The sequence below is a fragment of the Spermophilus citellus genome, assembly GCF_964194105.1.
Source record: "Spermophilus citellus genome assembly, chromosome: 3".
NCBI classification, from domain to species: Eukaryota; Metazoa; Chordata; class Mammalia; order Rodentia; family Sciuridae; genus Spermophilus; species Spermophilus citellus.
In genome coordinates, this window is record NC_138184.1 from 215,042,714 (window position 1) to 215,067,376 (window position 24,663).

A 24,663-nucleotide genomic window follows, 5' to 3' on the forward strand; every position below is an offset into this window, starting at 1 on the left:
ATAGCCACAGGGCTGTGAACTGGGAATATGAAAATAAAGATGTGGTCTTTTACCCTCATGGAGTTCAGAGTAGACGTGACAGGTCAAAAAATGAAAAATAGAACATAATTTTTTACTATGGATGATATTTTTGTGAGACGAAGTGGTAGAGTGATCAGGAAAGTGTTCCAGAGGGAGGTATACTTGAATCATGAATGACAAGTGGGTGACACACAGAAGTTCAAGATGGAAAAGAAAGTTTCAGACAGAGACCGCAGGCAGTGAATTTCTCCAGGGCACACTGCACTTCAGCTTCAGTGCCTGGACAAAAGACATGCAGCGTGTCCCTCGGAGTGACAACAGTGATGGAATTTAGCAAACCACTGCAAGGAACACCTTTTTAGAAAAATATGTCTGTTTCCTATGAAATGAATCATAAAACATTGACAATCCTTTGAAAGGTGCTGATCTGCAAGCCTCTGTATATTCAGTGAAAATAGTAAATCCTAAATCAAATTTAAATACTGCCTCCTCCAGAGACATAATTGTATTTCCCTGACCTTGTAGCATAAGGTTCAACTCCTCTGAATGATAATGTCAATGAGGCAATAAAATGCAAGCATCCAATCTCAGGCTAGAAGTTTGATGTATTTAATATCCAGGCCCAAAAAGTAACAATCTCATTCACATGGTTGACAAAGTGAGACTTAACTTTGTCACTGATAATGTTTAACCATAATCAATGTTAACAAGGTTAAACATTAATAGATTGGAATATTTTCAATATACTCCCTCAAGCATTGTGATAATACAATAATGATGAAAGTACTGGGCAATACTCCAAGTGACAATTAAATGATCAATCCTATTACATCTCCAAATTCTGTTCCATATTATTGCACTTTTTGATACTTGAGTAGCACAAATTCAACCATGGGTGCCTTGGTCACTTTGAGAATAAGCATCTCTGTTTCCAACCAAATGAAGCATGCTTTCTTTGTTATCAAATATTAAAAACCCAAGTTGTCAAATATTTGCTGCCTTTATAAACAAAGTCAAACAAAATGTTAAGACTGTGCATACTCCCTGCTGGACTTTCTACTAGTAATTCTAAAAGCATTTGCATTGTAATGACACCAGTAAACTGTTTCAAAATAAATGTCACTTTAATTGTCCTTTCTAAAAGAAATACAATATAGTAAGTTATGCTAAGAACTGTCCATTTGATGAGCTATTCTCTAATTTATGCCAAAAATTCTTTCTGCAATTACATTTTTAAAAATTCTGCCTTCATGAGATTTATATTAATAAACTACTGCATATAGACAGATTGGCATAGTTCCCAGTTTAAAATACTGTATTTCTTGACTAATACCTAATAGGTTATTTTATCCAGAATCATTTTTTTTCCAGAATGGCTCTCTTGAGACTTGAGTCACCCTGCAGGTATATTATAGTAAATTATACAAGTTTTATCATTAAACCTTAATACTGTGAATGACTATGTCTGAGAACAGTCTGAAGTCTCATCTCTGAGTAGTCTTTGTCTGAGAAAAGCCACTCACACCCTACCAACAAGAACGAATCATCCTCACCCCTGTTGAAAAGTGGCCTTACTTATGTTTCATTTTTTCCTATAGCTTAGCTTAAGATTTTCTTGACTGACCAGATAAAAATATGGGGCAAATCCAAATGAACAGAAATCAGTTTAAAAACTAGCTTTAGTAATTATACTTTTCATGCAAACATTTTTTAAATTTAATGTAAAAATATATATTAATAAATACTGAGATTTCTGATACTTGGAGTATCAACAAAATTTAGTTCTATTGTATTATGGACATTTATTTTCATCTCAATCTCATATTCATGAATATTTTATCTATTATTCTCAATCAACAAAATTCTCCTTTATTAGCTCTTTGTAGCTGGTTTTCCTCCAAAGGCTCTGGTTTGCATATAGGAAAAATGCTAGCAATTCTATTTCATATCACATAAAACACTTACACTAAGCCTTTGAATTAAAGTATTCAAAGATTAATGCTAGGAATCCTTAGTTGATTGTTTTTTAATATCACTCATTTAAACTATGTTTACACACAAACACACACACACACAAAACTGCATATTCTACTTTAAAATTAAAGAGTCCCAAGGCTTAAAGTAAGAAGAAAAAAATTACTTTTCCCCAAAGAATTCTTTTATAAATCTGTTTTTTCCACCTTGTGTCATTCCCGGATCTCCTCTTACTTTATGCATAGAAATTCCATCAAACTACAAAAAAAAGTGTATCATTAGGATATCTTTCAGGATAATTAGACTAAGTATTAGACTCACTTAAATGGGCTCATAGTGGGCTACTTACTCATTTAGATTTCTTTTCATGCCAGGAGGCCTATTTTTGGAAATTCATGTATTAATAAAAACTCTGTTCTTTTATATGTGTTGTTAAGGAACTTGGAAATCTTATTAAGAAGGCTAGGTCCAGGGGCTGGGGATGTGGCTCAAGCAGTAGTGCGCTCGCCTGGCATGCGTGCGGCCCGGGTTCGATTCTCAGCACCACATACAAACAAAGATGTTGTGTCCGCCGATAACTAAAAAATAAATATTAAAATTCTCTCTCTCTTTCTCTCTCTCCCTCTCTCACTCTCTCTTTAAAAAAAAAAAAAAAAAAAAAAAAAAAAGAAGGCTAGGTCCAGTCTCATAAAAAATGTGAAAGGAAAAAAATGGGCCAAGAAATTAAAAGTGAAATGTCCCATTTACTTCCCGAATGAAGTCTCCACAAACATAAGAAGAACAATAGTTGATAATGTGGCCTAATGTAGATGCCTTTTACTATCACATCTCCAAGACTTGTCCATAGCAGGATGTGGGAGGGCAAAGGTGCTTCTGATTTTGGATATTTAAGATTCTTTTATCAAACATCCTTTCTGCGTGATTTTCCAGTTAATCAGAGAAGACCAAACTCTGGCTTGAGTATCGCTCTTTTCTGGCATAGAATATGACTCCTAAAGAGACTCTCCCCTCATGAAACCAGAAAGGCCAAGGTCTACCAAAATGCCTGAACTCTAGGAGGGACTTTCTAGATCTGTACTTTGGCTGCAATTTGTATTCTAACAGTCTGAATAGCTCCCCCCTGGACATTTTAGTCCTAGGAGCATTATCAGAATTTTTTTTTTTTTTTACCTTATTGCCAGAATGTGAAGTTTTCAATTCTAGCTTTTAGGACTCTGTATTTCAAATTCTATGGTTTAAAACTCCTTGAGCTCTGCAGAACCTTGAGGAAAAGAAGTAAAGTAATTCCTCATTTATGACTTCCACCTCCCAAGTTTCTGAATAAAGTACAGTGCTACCTACCTCCTGGCATTATTTTGGGGGATATATAAATATATTTGCAAGAAACCAGATACCAACATAAGTCATCGATAGATATAAAGTTAAGTTATATTCATAGGAAGAGAGTGAGGGAAAGAGAGTGACAGAGACCAAGAGAATAAAAAAGAGATTGTTTGAGTTTACCAAGCATATACAGAAATCCTAAACTTTCTCAGTCCTGAATAGCTTAAGAAAATTTGAATGAAATATTTCCATCACATTTCATTATTTCATCTTTCTTCTCTTTGAAAACTTGTTTTGTTTGTTCCCCATCTCTTTTAGTACTTGAAGTTGCCCCACTGCCTCATTCACACCTGTCTCATCCACTGGGAATCATCTACCTTTCTCCCTAATTCAATCATCATTACACTTTTGGTGTCCAAATTATCTGTAGCCCCTGTTATCTACATGCCTGCTGCTTCTTTGTTTTGCTATCATCTTTCAATGGCTCTGGTAATGACCTATGGAGCTTCAATCACTGGTGGTTTGTGAGGCTGTGAGTACCCTCATGGTTTGGGTGGAATCATCTCTCTTTATCTTAGTAGTTCACTCAGTTCAAAATTTCCATTCAAAGTTAAGGGTTAACAGTCCTGAGAGCTGGAATGTACATTTAGTCCAGTACTTTAGTATCTCTGAGACCCCAAACAATTAGGTCTCAGGGCCCCACTTACAGCCACTTCCCATTGGGACTAGCTCCCAAGGTCATCATGAAGGTTAAAATGGAACAATACTGAAGCACATTGCAAACACTTAAGTGATATGTAAACAAAAGGGAACATGCAAAACACCTGCTGGGAACTTCCTCCCTGGGAGATGGAAATGGGACGTTGTCCTCACCTCTGGATTCATGGAACTCCAGTGTGACATGAGCATCAAATCCAAGGCTGAAGTAATTATTGAAAACATTCAGAGGAAGCTGCAATGATAAACAAAGACAGAGGTAAACTGTACATAGCTGGTTAGAAAGAGAAAATAAAAATCTAATGCCAGTTACTTAGTTCTGGGGCCAGTCCCTGGGAGAAATCAGCCACAACCCAAAGCAGAGGGTATTAATGTAGAAAGAGTAGGGTTCTTGAATTAATTCTTTCATGAAAGTCCAAATCAAGTAACTAACTCAAGAATTATAAATAGTATAAGGAAGAAGAGCTGCAGATATCAATTATTAAATAAGAATCACTCTCACACATGTTGCAATAACTGAAACTTGTTAATCTCAGGGTACACATCTGCGATAGCTATAAAGATCAGTTCACTAAGCAAACTTAGAAAGCCAATTCAATTGTAAGGATAATGTCTAACCGACCTAATCAGTGGATACACTTTTTTCAAGAGTTCATATTCAACATATGAATATTGTAACTTAAAATGAACAATATATAATTTGTTTATACCCTATCTTTAAAAATAAATTTTATGACAAAAGTCATAAAAGAAATAAGGCACTGAAAATCATTCAGGTATTGTTGATCTAAAGGGAAGATAAACACCCAAGTGTGTCTGTATGATACATATATATGATATATGATACATGCATATGATATGTATATACATATGTACATACACCAGCAAAATTTGGATTCCCATTTAGTTTATCAAGCCTGCATCTTTGATATGACTGAACTCTACAAACACCCACACAGAAACACACATTAGCTTAACTATCCTGCCCACAGCCTTTGGGGCCCTGGCTGCTCCTGAACAGTCTAAAACCCCATGTTAAAAATTGTAAAATCTATATCATGTTAAAGATTTGGTTAAGTGTTAGAACAAGTAGAAAAATGCAACATGGGAAACTGAAAGATAAACATTAAAGTAAATAAAGAGAGGTCAAATTCACAGTTAATTATTAGGGTTGTGTCCCAAGCTGAACTGCACCTCTCTATCATCAGAAGCGTTTTAACCCTCACGGTTTCAAAAGTAAGCTTATTACACGACTTCACAGGCCTCAAAATCACAATCTATAAGATTTTTATGTCTTACTACTAGGAAAACAAAATAAGAGAGGGAGCAAGAGAGATACCAATGCAGAAAGGAAGACCTTAGATTGCCTGGGTCTCTAATGGAAGTAAGGAAGGACCCCACATGCAAGCCTCTGAATCTGAGCCTATAATGACCCAGAGGCTAACTGAACCCCTAGAAATGGTTTTCACTAACTGGAGAGCCAAGAGAGAAATTACACACATAGAACAAGGCCAAAATTATGTCTGTCTCTCCTGGCTTCATATTTGAGAATGTCCAGTTCCTGTACTTAAAATATCAGTTCTAAGTGAGGACAGTCTGGCAATCCTGCCAAAACCACACACATGTTCTCCTCCTCTGCCATTTATGTCCTTTTGGCTACAATTCTAACCCATGTCTTAGCATCCACTGATAGTTAAGGAAAACATCTGGTCACAATCCCCCTAAATAATGTCCCAATTTAACTTGTTTTTAAGCTATTCATATTTTCCAAGAAAATGTGCCCCTATTTTCCTTCACATCTCCTCAAAACTCAATTTCCAAAGCCCTTTAATTATCTGGACTGATGTTCCCTGACTACATGGAGAAGTCTTTCTATTTCTTAAGCTGTTGGGAAGAGAATTAAATGTGGACTTCAGTTATAGGCCAAACCATTCCAACTTTGGTAGAAGGGCCTTAAGTTTTTCATGTGGTAACTCTTCTTTCTATTTTAGCTATTTTCTATCCAATTTCTATAAGTTCAAATAAATACATCTGTTAAAAGTATTATATTTCTGTCTCAGTGGTTAAGTGCCCCTGAGTTCAATTTCTGGTAACCCGTTCCCCCCAAAAAGGATTACATCCTTGTTGTTTAAACTGCATCATTACATTATAAACTCAATTATACATAATGAACTCAGCTTAGCTAAAACCTCCTATATGTAAGGGACATTTGATTCAACTGAGCAGTCATGGTATTTACTAGAAACTTTATTAAATACAGAATCACAATTTTAGGTGAAAAAACTAGGAAGACAAGGTGAAACATATTTTAACCAAATAAGAAACTTGAAAGCACATATCACAATTGGTCAGGATCATGGTGCTACTGAATGAATGGACTTGGCCTAAATGATGTGGCGTTCAGTCTACTTTAAGGCTGAAAGACCCGTGAAATCTTGGCCTCATCAATGGCAGGGTACAACATAGCAGGGATGCTGTTTCAAGTGTAGATGCCTGAGCCTTCTCCCTGCATTTAGTTCATCAGGATGCCTGGTGTGTGAGCTCTGAAATTTTGCCTCTAACATACACCTGGAGATTCTTGTGCATACAAAAGTCTGAAAACACTATCATAGAAGACAAGTGGAAAGTAACACAGAGAAAGCATCTTCTCAGTAAACCATAAAATTTAACAGAAATTGAGGCCAGAACTCAGAACCAGATGTTCCAGGGAAGATGCACAACAGCACTATCTATAACTCTAGGCCCTTGGTTTGGCTTGAAATGAAAGCTCAGTAACTAAAAGAAAACACTGAGGCAATCATTTATTTAGGCATCTTCAACTCCCAACCAGGTGAAGAAATTGGCTTAGTTCAAACCTCCTACACATAAGGAATATTTGATATCAGGCCAGACATCTCAGGAGGTTTTCTTTCCACTGAAAGACCATATGCTTGATGCTTTGGAACACGTACATATTCCATCTTCTCATAAGTTGTTTACAATTAACTTGGATGATTAAAATAGGGGATACATGCCTTGCTAGTGTGAAAGTTAAAGACAGCTTCCTAAGCTCTGGAAGCAAGCATGAAATCTGAGTCTTTAAAGAGGGTCCACGGGGCAGGTTCCGTGGGGGTGGTGCTATTACTCTCACAGCCCCGGAGACAGGAACTCAAATGCTGCCCTGTTATAGGAAGGAATCAGCCCAGGACTCTACAGCCAGAAATGTGTTTCCTGTGACTGAGGAAGATGCTCCGGGGCTCCTTTCTGCTGAAGGAAGGACTCTCTAACCTTACATACGCCATCTTCAAGCTCTTCTGGAGGCAAGTCTGGGTTCCTTTCCACATGGAGGTTCCAGCGATCTAGCTGTACAATGGTCCCGTCCTCCACCTGGCATAGGATCTTAGAGACCGGCTCATCTGTGTAACCCTGAGGACAGAATCAAAGAAGACACCCGTTGCTGTGGGGAGTGAAGCAACGCCTCTGATCCTACAGCATGCAAAGAAGGGTCCTTCTGCTATGGCTCTGCTTATTTTGATGTTAGCGAGGCTGGGAGAGCAAGCTGCTTTTCTCCAGGTATTAAAACACCAGGCAACACCTATAGGCAAGGGACTTAAAACACTCACTCTCACTGATTTAAGCTGAAAAATAATTTTTTTCCCAGCACCAAGAGCCAGTGGTGGGCATTGAGGATGTCATGCTGGAGGGCTGTTTTTATTGGAGTAAATAATAGGACTTTCATTCCACTTACTAGAGCAGTTTGGGGGTACACAGAACAAATGTGTGTAGAAAAGGAAGAATCAAGGCAGGATTCCAATCAATCAGTTACTCCTACTATCATTCCCTCTCAGTCACCCCTTCCTGGTGGTGTCTCAGTCCACCATCCTTCTGTGACCTGAGACAAATCAGACTGAGGAACCCCTTAGGGAGCTACTCATTCCTCCTGGATGCATTGTGGACAGTGTGATTATTAACATGTGAATCATTAATTGGGATGTGAGAAATGAGCACTGATAATTCCTCAGTTGCTGCATATGAATATATTTACTTACATATTGCTGACTATAAACCACAAAGCAAAATGAAATTCTATAAAAGGTTAATGTAGCCAAAGGCCAGATTAATGTCTGCTGAAGATCATTTTCATATGAGATGGAGACTTATGTGAGTAGGTAAAAGGTGGGTATGTATGGCGGTATATGTTAGTATCTTGTGCCTTCTTAATATCTTAGTACTACTCAATCAATAATAACAATAGGATGGCCAGTTAGTGACAGGAGAACTACTTCCCCCAACACTTGCCTTAAGATGCTCCATAGTGGGAAGGAGAGTCGGATACCTGTATAGCCAAAGCCATGATAACACCGATCAGAAAAAAAAAAAAAAAAAAAAAAAAAAACCCATGCTCAAAAAAGCCATAAGGTAAGGATTTTACTGCCCAAAAGTAGGACTGTAGATCTAAACCTTATTTGTTATTCTAACCAGGGCTGAGAGCAGGATTAATTCAAATTTGTAAGGACTGGAGACCAACCCCCCGCCACTATGTCCTAGTGGGCACCTCTTAATACCCCACACCTGTGTATTGACCACACATTTTCCTTATTCTGAACTTTCCCTTTCCTCTAGCTGATGGTAAGTTTAAAGTGAAGAAGCTACCAAATAAAATCAGGGTTCACGGGTACTTTGACTCCCATTTCTAACTCATCTCTTGGGCACCAACAGCATCGCGCCTCCTTCTAAGAATCTTCCCAAGCATGTGGGTGATCCAGGGATGTTGTCTGCTCCTGTGGTAGGGGCAGCTTCTGAGAGCAATGCTTACCCCGCCCCAGTTGAGAGTTCGAGCCAGGTCATTGCCAGTCCCCAGAGGAAGGACCCCTACAGGAGGCTGGGGGCTCAGCTGCAGCTCATCCAGGATGGAAAGGATCCAGCCCACCTACAGACACATTGGGGACCAGAAGACAGAAAAGAAAGATAAATAAGTTACAAAGAAGACTGTTTGAGGGGAGGCTGTACAGAACTAAATCAAATGATTGCTGAGGTTTTATTTCTCTTGCAAACACATGTTTTAATCCAATATGTAGGGGACAGAAAGGCCACTTATCTCAGGCAGTTTCAAAAAGGTAAATCTCTTCATAGGAAAAGGACCATGCTTTATCACATAAGCAAAACTAGACCCATCATCTGTGTATTTAGCTAGATATGTACTCTAAAATTTAGGAGAGTTACTGTAACAGGGCACATGAAAATCTGACTATATAACCTTGATTAAATTATTTAACTTCACTGAGACCCATTTACATATTTTGGAGTGGAATAATAATACCTACCTCACAGGATTGTTTGGAGATTAAACTAAAATGTATATAATGCCCTTTATATGATCCAGGGCCTGTAAAAGTACTTGTTAAATGATGGTTGCCCTCCTCAGCATTGGAAATTGTTTTTTTTCCTAAATATCCACGTAGCCTCTTTAATGAAATATTATGAAAAGATAATTATGGGTGGACCTAGTATCTATTATAAGTTTAGGTAGAAAAGAGATACTTATATACTAGAATAATATACCCCGTTTAATCTTTTTCTACGATAAATAATACTTAGGTTGTGGTCTTATTATAACCATTTAGAAAAATTACCCCAAACCTGGAAAAAGCAAAAAGGAATCTGCGTATCTTTACAATGTCATACAAGAATAGTGTTTCACAGGCCTACATAAAGAATTTTATAACTGTAGGTTAACATGGTAGAACTGCAAATGTCAAGAAGAGAAGATTAAAGGTTGTGGTTATAGTTCCCCATGACATTAACCAATTTGTCTCAAGTTTAGGAAAGTACTGTGGTCTGAACTACATATTTCTTCTTCTCCTCTACTTCTCTCAGTCAGCTTTACCATTTTACTGGGTCCCTCATTATAGAGCCAACTAAATTTGACAGGTATTCATTCCATATTTGTATGAGAGTCATGTTTTCTTAAAGCATTCATAGCACAGTTAATGAACCCATTCCAGTAAAACACAGTTGAAAGGAAGAGATAACTGAGTTAGTCTAAGATAAAAGGTAGAATGTCTGTTCTCAATAACAAGATAGCATGCTTAATGGTTTCCTAAGCACTATGCCTGAGCAGAATCCTGCAATGAGTTGTCTTATTAAATTTTAAAATACTCTATAGATGTAACTTTCATTCCCATTTAATGGATAAGGAAGCTGACCTCCTTAATATCACACTGTTTATGCAATACAGGTGGTATTTAAAATTAGATATGACCAACACCAATGGCCACCCTCTTCACAACGAGGTAGGGAATCTTCAAGAAAAGAACCAAGCCCAGTTCAGGATTGTGGCCTGAGTGTCCTAGAGGCAACGGCCTGTGATTTTGGCCTCTTTGAGGCTAGAGAAACCTTAGAAACTGATGAATTAAATTCAGTTATCACACAAATTTATTGTTCAAGGTGAAGAGAGATCATGTGATTTTCTGACTAAAGAAAATGGCCGAGTCAGAGGAGTGTATTACTTCTCTTGACTTCCGTCTAAAATCCTTTCTCCTCCTTCATATGATTCCTTCCCAGGATGTAAGCTTCGCCTGTCAACCAACAAAGTCTAAGACTGTGTTCACCCTCTGAAAAGGCATACCTCTACATTCACTCAATGAGTCACAGTAAAAATCCAGGTAAAAATGTCTATCTGCAGAATGTCAGAAAGTTCATTCATTCCTCCAAACTCGTCATTTACCACTAGGCAATTCATTAGATTTTGACCCCAGGGCTTCTTTAGCATTTTTTTTTTTTTTTTACATATAGTACCACCAAAGCTGGCCAAAGAAAGAAAAGAAAACAAAATACCAGATGCTAAATTGGTTCTGATGACCAAGCTAGACACTCTTCCTGTATTGTTGAAAGTAGAGACAAACACAGGAAAAGCCAAACACCTCTATTAAACTACTAGAAGAGAGTTTAAAGGTCATGAAAAAGAACAAAAATGTTCAGAAAGCCCAACCATCAGGGATCACTGATTACAGATATAAACAGCTCAAGTAGAACCAGACTTGCAGATATGCAATGGAATTTAGCAGAAATCTAATGCAACATCCCATTAGATGTTGAAAAAGTGATACAGAGATAGAAAAAGGAAGTCTTCTCTTCAAAACTTCTCTGAGAGATGATCATTCAACCTCCCCTTTTTGATTTGTGCTCAGAGTGAGCCTATTTTAAGCAGATTTAAATTAGAATTGTGTCTGCTTATGTTTTGTTGAAATCTCTCTTCCTGACAAGGATATTGCTGTGAGTTTATGCTTTCGACATCCCATTTCATTCTAGACACAGCAGGGACAGAGAAAAGGTAAGGCAAGGAAAGGGTACAAGGCGGTTGGGGACACGTCTTCTTGGAGCAGAAACCAACAAAACACAAAGTGGCAAAGCTGAGGTGAAGGCTTGGAGCAACCTGGCTCCTGGTCCTGGAAGGAGCAGAGTCTGTCTCCTTACAATGGGGAATAAAAGTAATAACAGCAGGAGGCTGCAATGGCCCTAGGCTCCCTCTTGGCACAGAAGAAGAGATGTGGAACAAAGAACAAGAATGACCCCTGTCCCCGGGAGACCTGTTGTGTCTGGAAGCAGCAGAAAGAGCCTGTCTCTGATTGATGCTTGGCCCAGCTTCCCATGAGCTCACTGATGTACCCCCACCATCGTCCCAGGGTGGGAGCCTTAGCCATCCATAGGAAACTCAGCTCTGGTTTGAAAGTTCTGGAAACAACTCGAAACTGCCTGAAAGGGATAGTGAAGTGATACAGAGATAGAAAAGTAAAATCAAACAACTCTCTGAAGATGAGCCTACAAAGAAAAACTCTAAACCACAGGAGGAATGCTAATTCTAAAATGTAAGAGGATTAATTTACTTCGGAGGAAATGCAAAAAGTACAAACGACTTTGAAAAGTTTCCCTTGACTTGATGCTGTTATCTTCTAGAGGCCTCTGATTGGCATAAGGCTTTGTCCCTATGCAGACCTTCCTAGGCTCTGCTCCTATTTGCTTTCTCAGTGGGAATCATCAAGAATTCTGGTGATACTGCCACAAGGCTTCTGTGGGCACCTGTGGATCTCTCACCCTCTCCTCTCTTCCTACGTTCGGCCTACACAGCAAAGGAAAGGGTAGAGTTGATTTGAGTGTAAAGGTGTTTTGCTTTAAAAAGTGGAAAAATATTTTCTATCTCCGTTTTACAGTAGCCAAGTGATCGAATATTCAGGATTTCCCTGAATACAAGCAGACAATCTTGTATTTCCCCATTATCAAATGTCGCCTGCCTTTTATGACACAGATTTTTTTCATGAACAACTAAAGTTAGGCTGATATGCTCTGGCTAAGGTGGGTCTCTCTTTCCTTGGCTCAGCCCTGAAGAGTTTTTCTTTTTCAACAGCTACAGATTACTGCTCAGTAAAAAAGCACCCTCAGAAGGTAGCATCAGGCAGTGCAGCGAGGCACAGGACACAGGAACCCCACTGGGGCTGAGGCCCAGCTCCACCACAAACTGGCTGGGGAGTCACTTAATCTGTTTTTCCCTCCTCTGTGAAACAAGAATAATAACAGTACCTGCATCTTGGTGTTATTTTACCTATTAAGATATGTGTCAGTGCTGGGGTTGTGGCTCAGTGGTAGAGCGCTCACCTAGCACATGGGAGGTGCCGGGTTTGATTCTCAGCACCACATAAAAGTAAATAAGTAAATAAAAGGTATTGTGTCCAGTTACAACTAAAAAAATAAAAATAAATAAAAGAAATGTGTCGACATGGCTTAGCATGTGCCTCACAAAGAGGAAATGGTCAATGAACATTAGCTACCATGACTCGCCTATATTTTTCTTCTTCATCAATAAAGATCATTTACTAGAAGTAAAATACCCACTTCCCTTGGCTCCACTTAAAGAAAAACCAAGCCCTAAGTTTTCAAATCAGCCCCACCTTTGTCTGACATCAGCAGCTTTTCTTTTGGAGCCTATGAAGAACAATCCAAACCCAGCTGCCCTGCAGTACAGGGACTATAAAGAAGAGAATGGTCAGGAATACACCTACAAGAGCAGGAGAGCTACAGGCTCTCCTGTAATAATCTGTGTCTTTGTCCTTATAAGAGCAAAACTTAAAAAAAAAAAAAAATCTCAGGCCCCAAGGCTGTTATTGAAGCTCTGCCTTCATGTAATCAGCAAACTGCTCCTGTTGGAATTCCAGACTGCCGACTGCAGGCTCGTGGGCACCTGCTCGTTTTGCCAGGGCTTTACCATCCCAAATTACCTCCACCAGCTCACCCAGCACCCTTCCAATTAAATTATTTAATTCATCGCAACACATAGCACCTGGCATATTTTCCACCAGAACTGAAGAAAGTTATCTTGATTGGGCCAAATCATTTTCCAGCTTGCAGAATTTGTTCCTTACTTCGTTAAGAAAAGCAAGGCTGACAGATTGAGAACACCAGGTCCTCCGCCTCGGCCCTGAGCAGTCCTGCCACAGCAGCTGGCCAATGCTGCCACCACCTGTCCGTTTTCAGCTTCAGCAATATTTTGAGCAATATTTTCCTTCTTCAGTATGCCGACATTAGACGTGGCTGAGGGATGCAGATGACAGTGAACTGGCATTTTTTTTCCAAAAGAACAGATGCACGTTGCACTGCCTGGTGGTGTATGCAGTAGAAAAGTAAAGGGCACTCATACTGAGAAACCAAAGGAGAACGAGGGCAACATTCCTGACTCTGAAAGAAAATCAGGGCACAGCCTTGGACCCTTCCACAGCCAGCCCTGTATATCTGTGGGCTCTGTATCTTAGGATTCAACAAACCGTGAATTAAAATCTTCTGAAAATACAACTGGGTCTGTGCTGAACATGTGTGCATTTTCTTGTCATTATTCCCTAAATAATACAATAACAACTATTTACACAGTATTTAGATCATACTCAGTGGTAAAAGTAGTATAGGGATGATGTTAAGTATATGGGACGTTCCATGTAAATATTATGCCATTTTATACAAGGGACTTGAGTTGCCTGTGGAGTTGGGAACACATGAGATTCCTGGAACCAATCCCCACTGCATGGAGGAAGAAACTACCATTCTTCCTTCTGATATTCTAATTTATGCAATTAATAGTTTACAAAGTTACCACTTATAGAAATGTGTTTTATATTCACCCAAAAGAAATCAAGAAAAGGTCAAGATATACACTGTGTTTTGAAACGGAATGTAGTTTTGGGACATTCATGGATTCACTCACAACAAACACATACTGAGAATATATCTCGTGATTGCTCATGAGAAAGGAGAAGACCTAGGTAGGCTGAGATTGAGAGAGGGAAGGGACTTAGAATGGTCTGCTTATTTCTGTCAAATAAAGGAAAATCATAATTCCTTCCATGCTGTGGCTGGGGAAAACCAGGATACAGGAGCACCTTGCCATCTATGATGTCTGCTAATCTAGGGAAGCCAAATGAGCAAAAAATAAGCAAGAAGAGCAGATGCCTAAAATCAATTTAATCCAGACTTTTAACAAGAAGTCACAATTGTTAAATGTGGTCTTTGTTCCAAAATAATGCAAAAATCTCTACATATTAAAAAATGTTTTGTATAGTTACACTAATGTGATTAAGGGTTAATATATCCTCATCATAATCAGTCAAAAATACTCCATCTCAGATTCTTCCCTGAGTCTTGTCACCACACTGGCAGAATTCTGACAGCTTTGGCAGTGACAGATAGGCTCACTAACTAAGGGTTGAATATCTTATGTCAAGTATATAACTGACACTCTTGAGAATTATACTCCACTTGCCTAAAGCCAGCAGATTTTCTTCATGAATCCATCAGGCTGCCTCTTCTTTATATAAATTCTGCCTCCAACAAACTAAAAGTTTCATATTCTAAACAAATAAAGCAAAAGATATCAATCCCATGCCATGATAAACATTTCATAAACCACATTTGGTTTTCACAAAGCACCTTCTTTTAACAAAGAGAAATGAAACCTGGGTTTACATAAAGTATAAAATAAGCAAAGTTTGGATTCCAAGTAATTGGATAGCAGAAGCAACTTCTGAAAGAAATCATTTCTTGGGCTGGGGATGTGGCTCAAGCGGTAGCGCGCTCGCCTGGTATGCGTGCGGCCCGGGTTCGATCCTCAGCACCACATACCAACAAAGATGTTGTGTCCGCCGAGAACTAAAAAATAAATATTAAAAATTCTCTTCTCTCTCTCTCTCTCTCCTCTCTCACTCTCTCTTAAAAAAAAAGAAATAATTTCTGGGGAACTCTTCACCAATTCTAAGGGTAAATAAACTATTTCTATTTTAGGTATATCTATTGCAAGTGATGGGAGAGACCCAAGTGTAAATAATTAGCACATTTTTCAGTTATGTGGAAGGATGTGAAAACTGAAGTTAGCATTTAACACATAGAAAAAAAATATTTAGCCTTTTGAAATTACCATTAATCATAGCATTTGATGAGAAGATGCTAGAAAAGACCAGATGAGAAAAGTAGAAGGAGAACCAGATCATCTACGTGTCATAGAGCAGGGTATCAAGGGCACAAGAGAGTTCACAGACACTTAACACTATAACTGGTCATGGCCCTTAGAAGTTCACTTCAACTATACAAGTCTCACTATTATTCTGGTTATTTTCCTAAACACTCTGTTAAAACTCCTTTCTTGAAGTTATCAGTTACTTCATAGTCTCCAAATTCATGTTTATGTTCAGTCTCCCCTTAAAAATTTAACGACTGCTTCACTATTGAAACTTTTTTCTGGTTTATTTTCTTGATAGAGCACACTCTGATTGCCATTCTAGTCTCCTGTCTTTTCATTTTCTTTCTGGACTTTGGCTTGAGTTTCATAATTATGTATTTGGATGTGATTCCCCTCCCCCTCTATCCTTTATACTGTGGAATCCCATGTTTGTGAACACCTCTGATTGCAGAGAATCTCTCCATAATGTGGACTTTGTTAGTACTCAAACTAATGCACTGATTTCTACACATATCTGCTGAGTAGAGGAAAGGGAAGGAGGAGGAAGACGAGCAGAGGTCTAATGGGAGTTTCAGTGGAGATAGGGAGATTTGGAGGTGGAACACCAGATACAGTGGTGAATTCCACAATTTTGGGATATAATAGGTAGCTGGTGTGGATTCCAGATAAGGAAGAGGAAGAACTGTGAATTCTGAATGCCAGGCATTTCCTCAACTTCTCTGTTGCTGTCACTAGATTTGGAGGAGAAAGAAGGTGAGTGGCATGCTGAAGTCATACAGTAAGGCAAGCAGGTTCTAAATAATGAAAGTGGCTGTAATAAAGGCTACACTTTCACTGAAGACAACTGGGGAGTGGTGAAAGAACACAGTGTAATTAGCCCTAGAGGATTTGCAAGGATGTAATTGTTTCAAAAGGAAGTTGGGAAAATTCTACAATAGTGTTTGGGCTTAGAAAATGATGTCCCAAGGTATGGCATTTTGGCATGCTGACAGCTTTGAACTGAAGGACACTGGAAAGGCCGCAGAAGCAAGGTTTCTGTTTCTCTCTTTCTCCTGGACTTTTGCAGTTCTTCCCTTCATTTTCTTCCACTGTGAGTCACAGAAACCAGAATTCCTCTTTGCCAAGGAAGGTCATAGAAACCTTCCCCCCACCACCACCACCCAAAGCAAGCCATAAAGCCTAAAAATATTGCTTCAATTTTTCCCACCTTCCTGGTTAGAGGCTGGCATAAAAATATTCCCTGACCTAACTTTCTAATCCTAAGACCCTCATTCCCCCAAGAGGTTCTGCCCTATACCTGGGAGGAAGGAACTCTACACAAAGAATCCAAGAAGTATCTGAGCATACAGCCCTCGATGGGCTCCTCCTTCAGATCAGACCCTTCATGTCCATTCACATTTCTACCCAACTGTCCATTCTTCATCAACTCTAAGCATAAAGGCAAATGATTTTCCCTAGGACTTTGGACCTTCAACCAAAGGTTCCTTTGTCACATAAAGCTTTGATTAAATAATTTTTATGCTTATTTTCTTGTTAACCTGTATTTTGTTACAGGAGTGTCTGCTTGTAAAAAAAAAAAAATATGATGGTAAGGAGAGAGATCACATCCTTGCTACCCCTACACTAGCATAAATATATCAGTAGAACACTAGAACCAATTGAAATTTAACTAGCATTCTGGGGAATAAAATTCCATGACCAAATACATTTTGGAAAACACCAGACTAAACGTCATTAGGATTTTCTTCTAGCTGTAAGACTTTACAATAAATTTCATGAGGTAAAAAAATTGTATTATGACCCTGAAGAATGGTAAATACCATTTTCCCAACTGGAAAAAAAAATGTTTCCTCTTCACCAAGTATATTGAGGGACCAATGGTGTTCTATTTTGCTCCAGTTGCATTCAAGAAGCTATATTATGTGTTTCTGTGCTATGTGAGGAAATTAAAGGGGAGATTTTGTGGCTACTTTTGAGAATGAAACATGCTAATTGGGGACTTCAAAGAAAAACTGAAGATAGTTCATAAGACAATCCTAGATCCTAAAAAATCAAACTCCAAATCCAAAATAAAAATGCACTGGACAGCACAAGCTGTCATGATTCTCACTTCTTTACCTTGGCTTAATATATCCACAAAAGTAGAGGCCAAATGGAGAAACAATTAAGACATAATAAATGGGGAAAACATATTCAAGATTGTAAGCTTTAACCCAATTCTGCGTTTTCTTCACAAATGAACACAAATGGAACCAATTAATAATCTTTAAGGCAAACCAACATTTGTTTTGGTTATTTAATTTTATTGCCACTTGAAAAAAGGCAATAATTCAAGTATATTCATATATTTCTTTTTGCTCACTTGACCAACCATTACAAATGAACAGAGAGAGGCCGAGTAAGATGGCAGCTAAGATCCTCCAGTGATGGGCTCCTACAAACATGCCAATTGCTATTTATGCACTGAACTACCTTCATGGGAGCTAAGAATTCAGATGAGAGACTATAGTGCCTGGTTTTAGTAAAATAAAAACAAAACATTCATTGATGAAAGAAGAAAGGAGTTACCCATATCACCTCTTGCATAACTCCAAGAAGCATATAAAAATGTACTTCCCACTTCGGGGAAGGAAAGGGAATTAAGCCCATACCTTAGACTTGAAACCCAGTTCCAGGCCCACCACAGCCAGATAGAGCCCCACAACCACTCTCCCAGATCAATACCCTCAAATTGAGCCAAAAGAACTGCATCAGCCAAGCAGCTAACTGCCTCTGTCACCCCTCTTCCCAGCAGAGAGTGAAGCAAGACACCACCTGCTGGCAGGGCACAAATGCCAGCACAGGACTTTGTCTTGGAGCTCAGTGTTAGGCCCACCTTGGTGAGATCCAATACCAGGCAGAAACCAAAGGACCCATAACCAGACTCAAGTTTGCAAATGGAGCCTCTAGACATAACCTGACAGCAGACAGAGAACTACAAGCCAGTAGAACAGATTCTAGTTTTGTCCTGCATCATTGTCAGACTTGGATTATGCTGGGATAACCCCCCACCAAGACTATGCTGTGAGACATAGGTGTGACCCAGCTTAGCATCTGCCTTAGTGGCCAGGGGGCTGTTTCCACTACCCAATCTCAAAACTCAGGCATTCCAGTTGTCCCTAGGCCACTGCTCACAGATAAAGCCTCTAGATCTGTCTCAGAACTAGGCAGAGACCCATGTCCTCATAGAACAATCTCATGTTTTGGCCTCTATCACTGCCCCATTGCAGTATGGTCCTGGGTGCCTTCCTGAGTTTACAGGACCTTGCACCTAAGTGTGCACCTCTGAGCATTATCTCTGGTAGCCAAGAGCCTGCCTTCACCAGTACTACCCCAATCGTGGGCAGCACCGTGTGGAAAAAGACTCCATATGCTAGAGGGTAGGACAGGGTAGCTCTCCTGATACTTTGCCTTGGAAAATGTCAGGCTGGTGAAACCTAACAATGGGCAAATATTAACAACCCCTATCCCCTTGCCAATGATGGCAGAGAGAGCGCCTCTGGAACAGCACTGGTGCTGACAGAGACACACAGCCCCAGTCCATTAGACTTCTGTCAGGGTCAGCATGCCATGGGTATGGCATGGGAGCCTGGGGCTGTTCTCTGTCAAGCACTGTGGATAAATCACCCAGGACTACCCCAGTCCTAGGGAAAGGCTTCGGGGGATGGGCTACCTTCTTCTGTAATCTGATGGTTTATGCTAAACAACATATCAACCGTGGATTTGGAACAAACCTGGACGTGGTTCTCCCTCTAGTGTTGAAACAATGACAATATACCAACAGCATACTTGAAAAGATCCTGGGCTTAGGGTGCCATCTAAGTGCTGAGATAACACAGGAGACTACAGGCTCAGAGAAAATAAGGAGCCTACTTAGAATTTCTGTAAAGACAAAAACAATGCCAGATTTCAGAGGCTGGAATCTCTACCTAATCTTCAATGCCCAGGTGGCACCACACACCATGCATTAAGAGTTTTCAAGAACACATGATCTAATATAATGGTGAAAATAAGACACCAGAAACTAACCAGAGAGTCACCAGCGTGGGTGAACACTTAGATTCAGAATTTTAAATGGCTGATTCAAGGAGACTTAACAAGCTCCAAGAAAAGACAGAGAAGTAATTCCATACCCAACAGAACAATATAACAGTTAGAAAAAAATTTAAACAAACAGAAATCTGTGAAATGAAAAATACACTAAGTGAAATTTAAAAAACAATGGCATCACAATGGCTTTATCAATAGCATGATAGAACAAACTGAAGAAAGAATCATTGAATTCAAAGACAGTCTACTTGAAAATGCGTGGTTAGAAGAGAAAAAAATAAGAAAGGGAAATGAAAAATGCCTATGGGAACTTTGAGACAGCAATGAAAGAGCAAATATTTGGGTTATTGGAGTTCAAGAGGAATCTGAGACTGCCAAAGGGTAGAAAGCTTATTCAAAGAGGAGATGATGAAAACTTCTCACACTTGGCCTAAGATACAAATATCCAGTCAGATTCAATTCATCCAAGTCAATCCCAAGACAATATTATAATCAAACTCTCAAACATAAAAGATAAAGAGAAGATTCTCAAGGCAGCAAGAGAAAAGAAATAAATAACCCTGAAGTGTGTCTCAATTCTCCTGGTAGCAGACTCCTCAGCAGGAATCTTAAAATCCAGGAGACCTGGCATAGGTTTGCACAGTACTAAAGAGGAAAACATAAAAGCAATCAAACATGGGGCTGGGATTGTGGCTCAGTGGCAGAGTGCTTGCCTCGCATGTGTGAGGCACTGGGTTCGATCCTCAGCAACAAATAAATATAAAATAAAATAAAGGTATCTACCTTCAACAAAAAATTATTAAAAATAAACAAACAAACAAATTTCAGCCAAGAATATTTTACCCAGCAAAGCTATTCTTCAGAAGTAAAGAAGAGACGAAGACATTTTCAGAGAAAAAAAAAATAAGGCTGAGGGAATATATCTCATATCTCCACCAGGTCTGTCTGTCTACAAGAAAAGCTAAAGGGAGTTCTTCAAAGAGGTGTTAATAAGGATAAAATTTTGAAAGGCAGAAAATTCACTGAAAAAAATAACAATATAGACAAATTCAAAATGCTCTAATATTGTAAGAATGGTGAGTAAAGTACTCATGTTTTAATATGAAGACTAAAAGACAAGACAATTAAAAACAGTAACCACATTAATATGCTAAGGGAGAGACAATACAGAAAGTTGTAAAATGGGATACAAAAACCACAAAATGTGAAGAGTGCAAGTGTGGTGTTTTTAATTATTATATATTTTGTTTCTTTCTTGTCTTTATGATTACATTAAGTTGTTATTTAACAGCTATTTCAAAATAGCTTTTTATAATCAAAAGATGCTTCTGTAAGCCTCATTGTAACCACAATCAAAACATTTTCCATAGACAAAAAATAATATGTGAGCAATTAAAATTAACTATTAAAGTAAATCATTTAACCACAAAAGGAGATTGTAAGAGAGTGAGAAAAAAGAAATTATAATAAAATTAGGAAATAAGTTATAAAACAACTATATTAAGAACTTTCTTTAGGGGCTGGGGATGTGGCTCAAGCGGTAGTGCGCTGGCCTGGCATGCATGTGGCCCGGGTTCGATCCTCAGCACCACATACAAACAAAGATGTTGTGTCTGCCGAAAACTAAAAATAAATATTAAAATTCTCTCTCTCTCTCTCTCTCTCTCTCTCTCTCTCTCTCTCTCTCTCTCTCTCTCTCTCCTCTCTCTCTCTCTTTCTCTCTCTTAAAAAAAAAACTTTCTTTAGGGTGGGAGTATAGTTCAGTTGTAGAATTCTTGCCTAGCATATCAGAGGCTCTGGGTTCAACCCCCAGCACCACCAAAATAATAATAATAAATAATAATAATAATAAACCTTTACCTACTGATAATTATTTTAAGTGTAAATGGATTAAAATTTCTAAATAAAGTCACAGTAAATGGATAAATTTTAAAAAACTATATGTTGCTTATAAGAAACTTACTTCACCTCTTAGGACATGCATTGGACTAAAAGTAAAGGGACAGAATAAGATATTTCAGGCAAATGGAATCCGAAAGCAAGAAGTAGCCATACTTATATCAGATAAAATAGATTTTAAATCAAAAGCACTAAAAAGACAAAGAAGGTCATTGTATAAGGGGTTAATTTAGCAACAAAAAAAATTCTAAACATATACACCCAATATTGGAGAATCCAAATATATTATGCAACTGTTATTAGACCTAAAGGGAGAAAGAGACTCTAACACAGTAACAGTAGGGGAGATTAATTAATTACCCTTTCATCAATAGACAGATCATCTGGACAGAAAATCAATAAAGAAATGGCAGAGTTAAATTGCACCCTAGTCCACATGGACCTAGCAGACATCTACAGAAAATTCCATCCATACCTCCAGAAAACCTAGCCTTCTTATAGCATGTGGAGCATTCTCCATGATAGATCACACAATATAGGTCACAAGTCTTAACAAATTTAAAAAAAAGAATGATGTTATATTAAGTATCCTTTATGCAACAGTGCAATACAACTAAAAATTGATTAAAATAAAAAAATGCAAATCATACAAATAGGAAATGAGACAACTTAATCGTGAACAACCAGTGGATCAAGGAATAAATCAAGAAGGAAACTGAAGACAAATGAAAATGGATATACAACAAAACAAAATCTATGGGATATAGCAAAATCTTATAGCAACAAATATTTCCATCAAAGAAGCAGGAAGATCTAAAACAAACAATTTATTGCTGTATTTATTCTATTGCTGTATTCAATCTATTGAAAAAATCTGGAATTAGTAGAAGTCAATAATAAAGATCAGAGCAGAAATAAATAAAGATTACAAAAAAATAAAATATAAAAGATCAATGTACAAAGATCTGGTTCTTAGATAAGCTACACAAAATTGACAAACCTTTAGCTGTACCAAAAAAAAAAAAAAAGAGAGAGAGAGAAAAGACACATCAAAATGAGACTCAACAATTTACACCAAGAAACAAACAGGATCATTAAAGTTTTATGAACAAATATGCATGAATAAATTTGATAACCTGAAAAAATGAAGACATTCCTGGAAACATATACCCTATCAAGAGTGAATCATAAAGAAATTTAAAACCGGAACAGACCTGAACAAGTAATTATATTGAATCAGTAAGAAAAAATTTCCCACCAAAGAAAAGCCCAGGATCAGAGGGCTTCACTACTGAGCTATACCAAACATTTAAAGAACAAATACCAATTTCTCTTAAATTATTCCAAAAAGTCAAAGAGGAAGGAATTCTTCCAAACATATTCTATGAGGCCAGCATTATTCCAATACCAAAACCAGACAAAAAATAATAAATGAAGAAAACTACACGCCAATCTCTTTGATGAACATAAATGGAAAAATCCCCAAAATACGAGTAAACTGAATTCAACAGCACATTAAAAAGAATATTCTTCTATACCATCAACTGAGATCTACCCCAGGGATGCATGGATGGTTCAATTTATGCAAATTCAAAAGTGTGGTAAATCATTTCCACAGAATGAAAGACAAAAAGTTAAGATCATCCCAAAACAGACAGAAGAGAAATTTAATGAAATTCAACATTTCTTCATGCTAAAAATGCAGAACAACTTAGGTATAGAAGGAATGTATCTAAACATCATAAAGGCAGTTTACAATAAACCAACAATTAACATTATAACGACTAAAGAAAAGCTAAAAGTCTCTTTTAAAAAAAATCTGAGAAAAAGACAAGGATGCCCATTTTCACCACTTTTACTAAACATAGTCTGCGAGTCCTATTCAGAGAAATTAGGCAAAAGAAAGAAGTGGGGGGTATATAAATGGTAAAAGAGGGAGCTGAACTATCATTGTATGTAGATGACATGATATAACCCAAAAACTCCATAAAAAATTATTAGAATTAATAAACAAAGATGGCAAAGTAGCAGGATTTAAAATCAACACATAAAAATCACTACTAGTGAATTATCTGAAACAGAAATCAAAAAGGCAATACCATTCATAATAGATAAAAAAAATAAAATACCTAAGAATACATTTAACCACTCAGGTGAAGACATCTACAATGAAAGTATAAAACAGTAATGAAAAGAACTGGAGAGAACATTAAAAAGTAGAAATACACTGTCAGTTCATGGATTAGAAGAATCAATATTGTTACCATGTCCACACTAATACCCAAAGCAATCTACAGATGTAATGGAACCCTTACCAAAATCACTGCCATTTTTCATAGAACTAGATATAAAATCCTAAAATTTGTAGGAAACCTTTAAAAAAACACAGATAGTCAAAGACATCATGAACAAAAAGAATGAAGCAGGAAGCATCACTCTATAAGGCTTTAGTAATCAAAACAGGTTGGCACTGGCATAAAATCAGGCAGACCAAAGGGATGAATAGAGAGCCTAGAAGTAAATGCGCACTTCTATGACCAAATAACCTTAAAAGAAAACCCAAAATGTTCTAAGAATACACTTTAGTGAAAGTATGGTCTTTTCATTAAAGGGTGCTGAGAGAATCCAACTAGACCCCCACTTCTCACCCATTTCAAATATAAAGTAAAAATGGATTAAAGACTAAAATGTAAGACCTGGAAATAGGAAACTACTACAAGTGTAAAGAAAACACTTCAGGATGTTGGAATGGGCAAGCTTTTTTTTTTTAACAGGATCCCAAAAGCATTAAAAGAAAAAGTGAAAATAGTCAGGGATTCCATTGAACTTAAAAGCTTCTGTACAGCAAAGGAAACAGCATAGTAAGGAAACAGATGATAGAATGGGAGAAAGTGTGTGCAGACCATACATCTGACATGAGGGGTTCATATCCAGAACATGTAAGAAATAAGAACACTCAACAGAAAGAAGAGAAATACCTCAATTAAAAAATAGGTATTAAACCTAATTAAACATTTTTAAAAAGAAGACACACTAATGATCATGAAAAAAATTTCAACATCATTAATTACCAGGGAAAAGTAAACCAAAGCTACAATAAAATGGCATTTCACCCCAGTAAAAATGGCCATTATAAAAAAAAGATAACAAATGTTAGCAAGGAT

General features: G+C 37.8%; 1 protein-coding gene across 2 annotated transcripts in view; it reads right to left on the reverse strand.

Moving 5' to 3' along the window:
- Window positions 1-24,663, reverse strand: part of DGKI (diacylglycerol kinase iota) — a gene marked incomplete at its 5' end in the record, with an annotated part of 420,328 nt that overhangs the window by 163,685 nt on the left and 231,980 nt on the right. For both annotated transcript variants that reach the window (XM_081286431.1, XM_081286430.1), the window contains 3 exons: window positions 4,192-4,270; window positions 7,303-7,440; window positions 8,831-8,944. In XM_081286431.1, the coding sequence (XP_081142557.1) occupies window positions 4,192-4,270; window positions 7,303-7,440; window positions 8,831-8,944 (331 nt within the window). The remainder of the gene's footprint in view (window positions 1-4,191; window positions 4,271-7,302; window positions 7,441-8,830; window positions 8,945-24,663) is intronic.